This window comes from Myxocyprinus asiaticus, chromosome 17 (genome assembly GCF_019703515.2).
Source record: "Myxocyprinus asiaticus isolate MX2 ecotype Aquarium Trade chromosome 17, UBuf_Myxa_2, whole genome shotgun sequence".
NCBI lineage: Eukaryota > Metazoa > Chordata > Actinopteri > Cypriniformes > Catostomidae > Myxocyprinus > Myxocyprinus asiaticus.
This window is the reverse complement of record NC_059360.1, coordinates 17,159,440-17,171,787: the sequence shown is the minus strand read 5'-3', so window position 1 is coordinate 17,171,787 and position 12,348 is coordinate 17,159,440. Positions and strand designations below refer to the sequence as shown.

The following is a 12,348-nucleotide window of genomic DNA, read 5'->3' as shown; positions in this document are numbered from 1 at the left end:
AAGGAAGTGACCTCACTTCCATGTGGCTGCTTGGAGCCCAGTGGAGCAGTAATGATCAAGATGTCTTTCACACACATGTACATTCAGTGGCCCCTAAAAGTATTTGGACACGTAGACCACACATAAAAATGTATGAATCTCATTCCATTAGATTAGATAATAAAATAGCAAACTAAGTGGCATCTGCAAACATACAACGCTAGACCCTTTCTCAGAACTGAAGTCATGTTTCCATGTTTGCGATTACTTTTAACCAACTGGTCCCAATGTCAATTTCAATAGATGTATGAATCATTTCCTCTTCAGTTTACACAGATGTCTGAGCAGAGTAACCAAAGGTGTAGTTCATCACCTTAACTATGGACATGTTGCACTTAGGCCAGACAACCACAAAGTGTCCAAATCCTTTTTGTCTTAATTTTGAACTGTTTGAATGTTAAAACTTAGCACACTTCTTTCTGAAAAATGTTTTGTCTGAAAAGTGCGCTTCTGTTATCTTTCTTTAAAATAAAAGCCTGTTGATATTTAGGTATATGATGCAGTGTGATAGAGATTGCTCATCTTTTCCTTATTTTATACTGTTTACCATTATTTAAAGAAATAGTTCACCAAAAATGAAAACATGTATCATCATTTACTCACACTCATGCTATCCTAGATGTGTATGACTTACTTTCTTCTGCAGAGCACAAATGAAGATTTTTAGAAGAATATATCAGCTTTGTTGGTCCATAAAAGTAAATGGTGGCCAGATGTTTGAAACTCCAAAAATCACATAAAGGCAACATAAAAGTAATCCAAAAGACTCCAGTGGTTACATCCATATCTTCAGAAGTGATATGTTAGGTGTGGGTGAGAAACAGATCAATATTTAAGTTCTTTTTATTTTATTTTATTTTTTTTATTTTTTAACCATAAATGTCCACTTTCACTTTCAAAATGTGAAAGAATATGAAAGTGGAGATTTCTAGTTAAAAAGGATATTAAAATTGATCTGTTTCTCACCCACACCTAACATATCACTTCTGAAAATATGGATGTAACCACTGGAGTCTTATGGATTACTTTTATGTGCCATTTTATGTGATTTTTGGAGCTTCATAGATCTGGTCACCATTCACTTACATTGTATGGGCCTACAGAGCTGAGATATTCTTCTACAAAATCTTCATTTGTGTTCTGCAGGAGAAAGAAAGTCCTACACATCTGAGATGGCATGAGGGTGAGTAAATGATGAGAGAATTTACATTTTTTGGTGAACTATCCCTTTAAGTTTCTTTGTCCAACAGGAAGAGAGTATCTGTGACTCATATCTCAGAAAAGACGATGATGATCCAATTATACTGTATGTTGGTTCTAGGTCTCTCTCAACATGTAGTGACAGACTACAAACAGGCGGTGGATCTGCTTGAGGTGGGCATCGGCAACCGCATCACAGCCGCTACACACATCCATGATGCTAGCAGTCGATCTCATGCCATCTTTACCATTCGATACACACAGGTTTGAATCTCATGTCCTCTCCATGGCACCATCAGATCCCCCATCAGTCTGTCTTTTTGCCCTGTTTTTAAACATTGCAAACTGCATAAGACTAGTTTAGTTGACTGTTTAAAGTACCTTTCTCTATATGGCAGCTGGTTATTCTTGATATATTCTTGCTTTGTCAAATTACCTAAAGTGTTACTAAACTACTAATAACACGGAGCCTAATGTTTTTTTTGTTTTTTTTTTGTTTGTTTTTTTGTAGGCTATTCTGGAAAATAACCTTCCTTCAGAAATTGTGAGCAAGATCAATTTGGTGGACCTGGCTGGCAGGTTAGTAGTCTATGTTTGTTTGTATTTTTACTTAAGCCAATAACACATATGATACATGGGCAAGTTGCCCCCTAGTGGTTGATCACTGGAAAGACATCTTAATGGTGAACAGTGAAGTTCTGACATTGGCTTGAAACCCTATTCTTTGTGCTGTGAAGTGAGCGAGCAGACCCGCACTACTGCAGAGACAGAATAACAGAGGGAGCCAACATCAACAAATCTCTCGTCACGCTTGGCATCGTCATTTCTGCTCTTGGTAGGCACTGGCTTTCTTTAATCTTATCTACTCTTACTAGTGGTGCTTGCTAAGGCAATAACCGAGTCCGAATTCGCTTACCATTACAGTTTGTACAGCATTTGATGAAGAATGTACTTTTCATCCGTTAATAAAGTGTTCTTTATGTATTTACTTTCATGGTATATACAGTATATAGCATTTACAGTTGAAAAGAGCTGCCAGACTCTTAACTGTAGTTCAGCATTTTGAATCTGAATGGTCCTCAGTTCTTTTGGGATATTATTGTGTCTAATTGATGTACACTTCAGAATCTCGGTAGATGCAGTTGATCATCCGGGTATTTTTGCCTAGTGTTTCATGATACTTAGGATTCGGACATCCTACTCATTTCACATACTACTTTTGGCATATTATATATTGCATATTTGAATGCAGGGAATCACTATAACTGTTGCCAGTGTTGGGTAGCAATGGATTACATGTAATCTGGATTATGAAATCAGATTACAAAAATCAAGTACTTGTAATTAGATTAAATTACATTTTAAAATACTCATAATCGGATTACAGTTACTTATAGTTATAGATTTCATGATTACATATTAATCAGGCAATGGCAGTAAATTGTTCATAACTTATTGATCCCCTAATTTTTCATTTTTTTTTTACTCGTTACATTTTTCATTCTAAATCAGCCTATCGCTGATATATGTTGACATGACAAATAATCATGCAAGATACTAAACACTGCTGATGTGTAGCTATGAAATAATATGTCTACATCACATCTAGTTACTTTCACTAATTATTAATTCTGGAAGTCTGGACAAAAAACATTTCAAACCTGGAAGACAATAGTTTAAAAAAATCCTCCTCTAAATAAGAATAATTCACATCAATCTTTTTTTGCCATCTTTGCCAAAAATATCAAGTAAAACTCAAAAAATTATATCAATTCTGGTATTTTGATTCATTAAGTTTTCTTAAATGTGTTTAAGCAACATTATGTCAAAATGATATAGAGTATTCTACTCAAATGCATGTGATATCAAATAAACAAGAGGTAGGTCAGAGGTAATCAAAAAGTAATCAAAAATAATCGGATTATGTTACCAAAAAATTAGATTAATGCAATTAAAAAGTTTAATGCGTTTATTTTTCTTAATTGCGATTAACCCATTTACCCTTAATAAAACATAATTTAACAGAATAAACACTGGTTGAAAGGGCAGAACCTTTGCGATTTGTCCACCTGGAGGCATTACACTGATGCACACACTACAAACGCTCTTAACGCTATTTGTTGTACAAAACAAGCCCAGATGGAACTTGTGATAGAAAAGAAGTATAAGGCGCAATTTATTTACCACAGAAGCACATTAAGTCTTAACTATCACAAATACGCAGAATGAGACGTTTTTGTCTGCAAGCGCTTTTCATGTGGAGTTCAAAGCGACGCTTGACGTTGGCGCTGATGCCCTGATGCGAAGCATGAATGTGGCTTCACGATTGCTGTAGCGAAGTGGATAGCCACAGTCTGCTGGCTGATTAACATTGTGGAGGATGAGAGTTTAGGAGATTTAATGCCTATTGCAATGAATACTCAACCTATGGGGACTAATTCTTTTAATTAATCAACCTCCCACTTAGACTTTGGGAAACGTTTAATGTTACTTAAATGAGGGCTATTTTAGTGCATTTCTATCTTTATACTGTTGAAGGCTTTGTTTGGAAAAGGTTAATAAAGCATTATATTGCTACATGTTGTTTTATTTTCTGTTGTAAAAAGAAAATAAATGCATTTTGACAGTAAAAGAAGTGTGTATGTGTGTATATATATATATATATACACACACACACATATATATATATATATATATATATATATATATATATATATATATATATATATACACACACATTATATATATATATGGAGTCAAATTTCAGCACTTTTAAAATCTCCAATTAATGGCGATTAACTTTACATAACTAAAATTATGCGATTAATCGCAATTAAAAAATTTAACTGCTAAAAATATTATCCAAGAGATTACATTACTGATTGCAATTTTAGTCATGTAATTTGTAATAACGGATTGCAATTCTGAAGTAATCTACTCAGCACTGACTGTTGCTTATACTTGGGGGGTATGGATTTAAAAATAACCCTAATCTTAAATATTAGAATTCAACATGGAACTCATTCCACACCGATTGTGCTATGGACATGATAACTCGATTTTTCTGCAAATGATAACACAAATTGTGCCAGAGAAGATGTGTGCTCTGTTCAGCAATTGGACTTACGATTGACTCCTGGCGGACAATATCAAATAGGCTTAAATTTAAGGACTCGGGAGTGGGCTCTTCAGAATGCCCAGTATGCACCCACCCCAAAAACCCTAGCAATGCTTAAAACCACTGAGAACACCTTAGCAATGACCTAGCAATGCCCTCGCAACCACCAGCATCGTGGCAACAGGCTTTGCACGGGCAAGCACCGCTTGCATTTTCTGAAGAACTTGTGAAAATCTTTTTATCCTCTTTGTTAACTCCTTGTTAAATTTATTTTTTGCTGCCACCTTCAGCTCAGAACTGTCAGATGTTCAGCAGCAATCAGAGCATTAACAGTGTGTTCAGTGAGGGTGAAGGGAGCACTGTAGGCAGCCAGTCCAGCTCTTTGTCAGGCAGTGGACGCAGACATTGCTTCATCCCCTACAGAGACTCCGTCCTCACCTGGCTCCTCAAAGACAGTCTGGGCGGCAACTCAAAGACTATCATGATTGCAAGTAAGTCATTCAGAATGAAAATTATATTCTTGTCTTGCATCTGTTGGAGTAGCCTTCTGGAAAGACCAGCACTGTTGGTCAGCAACATATGTTGTGTTTTGGTTGCTGGTCCCCAGCATGGTATATTGTTGTGCTGGTGTCCATAGCAGGCTTCTAAACTAGGTTAACCAGCAAGAACATCATGGCAAGGACCATGCTGGTCAACCAGCTTCACCAGCTAACCAGACCAGCACTAATCAGGCTGGGCCAGCGTGGAATATCTGGTCTTTTCAGTACAGAAATGATTCTGAGATTCTTCTCGTTGTTCTCCAGCTGTCTCACCATCCAGCAGCAGCTACAGTGAGACTCTGAGCACCCTCCGCTACGCAGCTCACGCCAGGAACATTGTCAACAAGCCAAGAGTCAACGAGGTGTGTCCAGATATATCTGTAGAACTTGCTGTACCAACATCAGCTGATAATAAAAGCCTGTGGTGTGTCCACTGAATGGAAATAAAATAAAACCATTTACTTGTTTTACTGCAGGACGCCAACGTAAGGCTGATCAGAGAACTGCGCGAGGAAATCGATCGGCTAAAGAGCATGCTGCTCAGCTTTGAAATGGTATGAGACTCTTACATGTCATCCTAACTAGACGCAACACATAACGACAAGCCGCTTGACATAATATGAATGTTATGTAATATTTCTTAATATTTATCTGAAAGTGAAATTCTGTGCAAAGTGACAAAATAACAGCCAATCAAAACATTTGATTTTCAATAAAAAACTTGACAGTCATGGCTGGTTAGAGATGTGATTTATCACTTGATGCTCTGTCACATTGCACCTGGTTAAGTCACGGTGTCATAATGTGGATGATGTTAGCCAAATGTCCATATTCAGTCAAAAGTGTTAGTATTGCGCTCACTAACTGCCTTTGCCATTCACAGCAGAGGAACCCCAGTCCATCACTCAATGATGAGAGAGAAGGCAGCCTGTCTGATATAGTCCTACAGAATGAACTGAAGGTTCGTTGATATACTTGAAACACTAGTCTGATATTAAATTACTGTACCACTTGCTACCATCAAACATAAAGGCTGCCTTGCCACCTCACTGCCCAGTCAGTCAATGACTTTTGTATGAAAGTTCTAAAACGTGTACTTTGAGAGGCTAAAGCATTCGACCATGCACAAGACGTAACAGCACGTGGAAAAATGAAATATATGCTAGCGTAAAAGGGATAGTTCATCCAAAAATGAAAATTCTCTCGTCATTTACTCACCCTCATGCCATCCCAGAGGTGAATGACTTTCTTCTGCTGAATGCAAACTAAGATTTTTAGAAGAATATCTCAGCTCTGTTGGTCCATACAATGCAAGTGAATGGGTACCAAAATTTGGAAGCTCCAAAAAGCTCACAAAGGCAGCACAAAAGTAATCCATCCGACTCCAATATTTAAGTCTTTTTTTTTTTTTTTTTTTTTACTATAAATTCTCCTCCCTGCCCAGTAGGTGGCGAAATACACAAAGAATGTGAATCGCCAAAAAAGAAGAATGTGAAAGTGGAGATTTATAGTAAAAAAGGACTTAAATATTGATCTGTTTCTTACCCACACCTATCATACCCTTCTGAAGGTATGGATATAACCACTGGATTCTTATGGATTACTTCTATGCTGCCTTTATGTGCTTTTGAAGCTTCAAAGTTTTGGTACCCATTCACTTGCATTGTATGGACCTATAGAGCTGAGATATGTTTCTAAAAATATTTGTTTTTTGTTCTGCAGAAGAAAGAAAGTCATACACATCTGGGATGGGGTGAGGTAATGATGAGAGAATATTCATTTTTGGTTGAACTATCCCTTTAAGGCTTCCAAGGCACCATAACATCATGTCTGATAACCTAGAACAAATTCAAGTAAGCTCTACACTTAAAGAAGCAAATACTTATTTACTGAAATGCTTAATTTTAGTAATTAATGGAAGAAATAAAAAATGGAAACAAAATAGACATACAGTATATGTATATATTATATATTAATTTAATTTCGCCTGCCCTATCAGACACCATTTTTATTCTTTCTAGCAGCCACCAAGCTGTACTGATTGTGGGCCACCATATGCAGTGAAAGATACGTATATGCTGCCTTTAAAAACCAACCAGATGAAGGCGTTTTAGTAGATTAGATGTTATACCAAAGTTAAATTCAGACATGCCATTACGCCATCCTATCTTTGTATACTTTCTCAGAAGGCAACATTTTTCAGACACTTATGTTGTCTTTTCAGGTGGAGCAGCTGACTAAAGACTGGTCTGACAGTTGGCATGATAAGCGAGTCCTGCTAGAACGCTACAGTGTGGACATTAATCAGGACAGAGCTGGAGTCCTTATCCACTCCCTGCTGCCCCACCTCGTCGCTCTGGAACCAGACGTCCTCAGCACAGGAGTCACCATCTACCATCTTCGGGTACTGGCCTAACTGTAGCTTCCCCTTTAAATTTTTTATTATCCAGCTAATTATTTGCAATGTAGACCTTAGTCATGGTACACGCCTTATCTAATTTTGTGTCAATGAAAACGAGGTTGTAAGGTGTAGATGTACTTATCTATTCAATATGTTATCTTATAGTCCTAGGTCACATCTAATTTTCACAACCCATGATTTTGTTCACTGTACATTTTTTGGAAAGACATATTTTCAATGTTGCATTGCCTGAATGATTGATACCAAGTTATAGGGTTGCTATGGACATGGAAAACCTGGAAATAGCAGGGAATTTTAAAATTGTGTAATGGAAAGTAATACAATTTATGAAGTCATGGAAACATCACTGGAATGCCTTTAGTGAATATATATTTATACATATATTAGGGTTGCGCGGTACTAACGAAATACTGCGATACCAAAAAATTTAAAACGGTACATTATCATCTTGTTGTTAATTTCGGTACCATATTAAAGTATGCTGCCATTAGCAAAATGTAATGTAATATGAGAGTTTTGAGATTAAATCAAACACCATTTGAAAATAATAACAAAAAAGTCTATATATGTACAAGTGCAGAAGGATGTCATTTAATGAAATGATATACAGTCACATGCACTGTATGCCACAGTATGAATAAGAGGCGCCTCTCTGCCCTGCCATAAATTCAGTTGATTGGACATGATTTGGAAAGGCACACACCTGTCTATATAAGGTCCCATAGTTAACGGTGCATGTCAGAGCACAAACCAAGCCATGAAGTCCAAGGAATTGTCTGTAGACCTCTGAGACAGGATTGTATCGAGGCACAGATCTGGGGAAGGGTACAGAAAAATTTCTGCCTCATTGAAGATCCCAATGAGCACAGTGGCCTCCATCATCCATAAATGGAAGAAGTTTGGAACCACCAGGACTCTTCCTAGAGCTGGCCGCCCGGCCAAACTGAGCGATCGGGGGAGAAGGGCCTTAGTCAGGGAGGTGACCAAGAACCAGATGGTCACTCTGACAGAGCTCCAGCGTTTCTCTGTGGAGAGAGAAGAACCTTCCAGAAGAACAACCATCTCTGCAGCACTCCACCAATCAGGCCTGTATGGTAGAGTGGCCAGACGGAAGCCACTCCTCAGTAAAAGGCACATGACAGCCCACCTGGAGTTTGCCAAAATGCACCTGAAGGACTCTCAGACCATGAGAAACAAAGATTGAACTCTTTGGCCTGAATGGCAAGCGTCATGTCTGGAGGAAACCAGGCACCGCTCATCACCTGGCCAATACCATCCCTACAGTGAAGCATGGTGGTGGCATGCTGTGGGGATGTTTTTCAGTGGCAGGAACTGGGAGACTAGTCAGGATCGAGGGAAATATGAATGCAGCAATGTACAGAGACATCCTTGACGAAAACCTGCTCCAGAGCGCTCTGGACCTCAGACTGGGGCGAAGGTTCATCTTCCAACAGGACAACGACCCTAAGCACACAGCCAAGATAACAAAGGAGTGGCTACAGGACAACTCTGTGAATGTCCTTGAGTGGCCCAGCCAGATCCCAGACTTGAACCCGATTGAACATCTCTGGAGAGATCTGAAAATGGCTGTGCACCGACGCTCCCCATACAACCTGATGGAGCTTGAGAGGTCCTGCAAAGAAGAATGGGAGAAACTGCCCAAAAATAGGTGTGCCAAGCTTGTAGCATCATACTCAAAAAGACTTGAGGCTGTAATTGGTGCCAAAGGTGCTTCAACAAAGTATTGAGCAAAGGCTGTGAATACTTCTGTACATGTGATTTTTTTTTTATTTTTATTTTTTTATTTTTTTTTATAAATTTGCAAAGATTTCAAACAATCTTCTTTCACGTTGTCATTATGGGGTATTGTTTGTAGAATTTTGAGGAAAATAATGAATTTAATCCATTTTGGAACAAGGCTATAACATAACAAAATGTGGAAAAAGTGAAGCGCTGTGAATACTTTCCGGATGCACTGTATATGTGTATATATATATTTAATTAAAACATTAACATGGAATCCAGAAAAATTAAAACAGAAAAGGCATAATTTGTATATATGAGACTTTAAGCAGAAGTAATTTTTGGTGTAATTTCATCAAAAATCTGTGTTGGTATCGATACCGAGGTACCAGGGCTGGTATTGTACCGAAGCCAAAATTTTGGTATCAGAGCAACCCTAATATATATATATATATATATATATATATATATATATATATATATATATAATATGTATGTTCTTCTCTGAAATATTTCATTGTGTAGAATAAAACTTGCTCGCAAGCCATAGTGATTTGTGAGTGAAACATTGTTTTGAGGCGGTTCTTTTCAACTAATTGGGCGAATCAGTTAACAAATTGGTTTTAAATGATTCATTTGCAAATCAGTTTGAATGAAAATGATTTTTTAAATGTCCTTATACAGCAATCATAAATGACTGCTAAGGTCATGGAAAAAGCATGGAAATTCATTGATCAAAATCCTTAAGGAGCAAAAAAGTGCAGCTGTATGTATATCCCCCACTGCCTTGTTTTCATTCACATAAAATTAATTCACATAAAAGGGATAGTTCTCCCAAAAATGAAAATTCTCTCATAATTTACTCACCCTCATGCCATCCTAGATGTGTATGACTTTCTTCTGCTGAACACAAATGAAGAGTTTTAAAAGAATATCTCAGCTCTGTAGGTCCATAAAATGCAAGTGAATGGTGACCAGAACTTTGAAGGTCCAAAAATCACATAAAGGCAGCGTAAAAGTAATCCATACGACTCCAGTGGTTAAATCCACATCTTCAGAAGCGATATGGTAGGAGTGGGTGAGAAACAGTTCAATATTTAAGTATATTTTTACTAAAAATCTCCACTTTTCAGATTCGCATTCTTTGTACATTTCGCCACCTACTGGGTAGAGAGGAGAATTTATTAGGAAAAAAAAGATGATGTAAATATTGATCCGTTTCTATCCCACACCTATCATATCTCTTCTGAAGACATGGATTAAAACACTGGAGTCGTTTGGATTACTTTTGTGCTGCCTTTATGTGCTTTTTTTAACTTTCAGATTTTGGTCACCATTCACTTTGAATGGACCTACAGAGCTGAAATCAATGATGAGAGTAAATGATGAGAGAATAACATTTTTTGGGTGAACTATCCCTTTAAATATGGCATCTTACCTGACTAAGGTCTATGGTTGCTTTTTCCAGTCATATCTGTACAGCCCTCAGCTAGTCTGCTCCTTACAAAAATCTTCTGCTCTGTCTGGTGTTTAACTAATGATTCTTTGTCTTTCCCTACAGTAGATTGTCTCTTCATTTCTCTTCTGTATTTTCTAGTCTTGTTCTGTATGCAAAACTCTTGAGATACGTCTCACAGGAAGGTAAAAAAGAGCTTTGGTCGTGTTGTCTTGCTCTCTCTGCTCAGTTTTCCCTCTCTCCTTTCACTTTCCTACCTTTGTGCGATTGTGTTGTACATTTAGTAAAAGTTCCTCAGAGGTGTTTACTTAAATCTGTGCTAGGAGGTGAGCCCGTATAGCCCATGAAATTCTCCAGGCTTTGCAGTTTCAGCATTTTTCCTCCTTTAAAAGCAAAAACCACCTGGGAATGATTCTGTTCCTGGACGTTTTACCCCTAAACAGAGTTGACAAATTCCCTGCATAGCTTTGATGTGTGAACAAAGCTGGAGCTACTGCAAATAAACACAATTTAATGGAATATTCAGAGTTCAATACAAGTTAAGCTCAATCGACAGCATTTGTGGCATAATGTTGATTACCACAAAAATGTATTTCGACTCGTCCCTCCTTCTTTAAAAAAAGTAAAAATCTGGGTTACAGTGAGACATTTACAATGGAAGTAAATGTGGCGAATCCCTAAACGTCAAAATACTCCCTTTTTCAAAAGTATGGCCACAAGACATCATTAACATGATTTTAGTGTGATAAAGTCGCTTACTAACCTTTTCTGTGTAAAGTTATATCCAATTTTACAACTTTGTTGCCATGACAACATAACGTAAACCTTAAAACGACCATAAAACAAAGATTACACTTTGTTTACAGCTCAAATAATACACAAGTTTTCATAGAAGAATTAATGTAAGTGCTTTTATAAAATTATAAGCTTCACATTACTGCCTTTTAAACCCTCCAAAAATTTGCCCCATTCACTTCCTTTGTAAGTGCCTCGCAGTAACCCAGATTTGTGCTTTTTTTTTTTTTTTTTTTTTTAAAGAAATAATTTTTTGTGGTAACCAACATTATGCCACAAATGCTGTCGACTGAGCTTAACTTGTATTGAACTCGGAATATTCCTTTAGGATTTAAGAATGTTTTGTTTTGGACATGTCCAACAATGCAGTGTACCTTATGCTTAAATGTAAGTCCTATTAATGTTTAATGTCCTTTTTTGGTGCTGTAGGAAGGGGTGACAAGAATCGGGCCTCAGGATGAGAATCTGGAAGAACCCCACATAGGTACCTCATATTCATCTCAATAAGTTCTGTAAGGCAATACAATTGTTTGAAGTGGACAGTAGTGATTGACTTTGCTCCTCAACCCCTCAGTCTTGCCACAAGGTTCTGCATGTGAGATTGAGAATCAGAGTGGTGTGGTGACTCTGAAGCCTGTCCCGGGGAATACCTGCATGGTCGGTGAGAGAGAGGTCACTGCACCCTGCAGACTCGCACAAGGTAAATACAATGTACACAAAAACCCATTTACACCCATTTCTTTCCTGCACAGACCTTTACATACAAAATAGCAGATTATATTGTAAGTATGTTCTAATGTTTTGTTGTGTATCTCTATCATCCCTAAGGTGCAGTGATAAATTTAGGAGGACTTCATAAGTTCAGGTTCAATCACCCTGAAGAAGCAGCAGTTCTGAGGGAGAGGAGACGGGTACAGTCCACAGATTACACACAAGATGACACCTATATTCAGTGTGGTTCAGAATAAAGTAGTCCACATCCAAAAACTGGGAGTTAAAATCTAATTTAAACCTGTACTTAAAGTTTTAGGGTTTA

At 37.6% G+C, this 12,348-nt stretch overlaps 1 protein-coding gene across 1 annotated transcript in view; it reads left to right on the top strand.

Moving 5' to 3' along the window:
* Positions 1 to 12,348, top strand: part of stard9 (StAR-related lipid transfer (START) domain containing 9) — a 66,500-nt gene that overhangs the window by 45,171 nt on the left and 8,981 nt on the right. Inside the window, exons 8-18 of the mRNA XM_051722209.1 lie at positions 1,361 to 1,503; positions 1,751 to 1,818; positions 1,977 to 2,074; positions 4,648 to 4,848; positions 5,161 to 5,258; positions 5,373 to 5,450; positions 5,780 to 5,857; positions 7,121 to 7,300; positions 11,742 to 11,796; positions 11,887 to 12,012; positions 12,141 to 12,223. Of these exons, the coding sequence (XP_051578169.1) occupies positions 1,361 to 1,503; positions 1,751 to 1,818; positions 1,977 to 2,074; positions 4,648 to 4,848; positions 5,161 to 5,258; positions 5,373 to 5,450; positions 5,780 to 5,857; positions 7,121 to 7,300; positions 11,742 to 11,796; positions 11,887 to 12,012; positions 12,141 to 12,223 (1,208 nt within the window). The remainder of the gene's footprint in view (positions 1 to 1,360; positions 1,504 to 1,750; positions 1,819 to 1,976; positions 2,075 to 4,647; positions 4,849 to 5,160; positions 5,259 to 5,372; positions 5,451 to 5,779; positions 5,858 to 7,120; positions 7,301 to 11,741; positions 11,797 to 11,886; positions 12,013 to 12,140; positions 12,224 to 12,348) is intronic.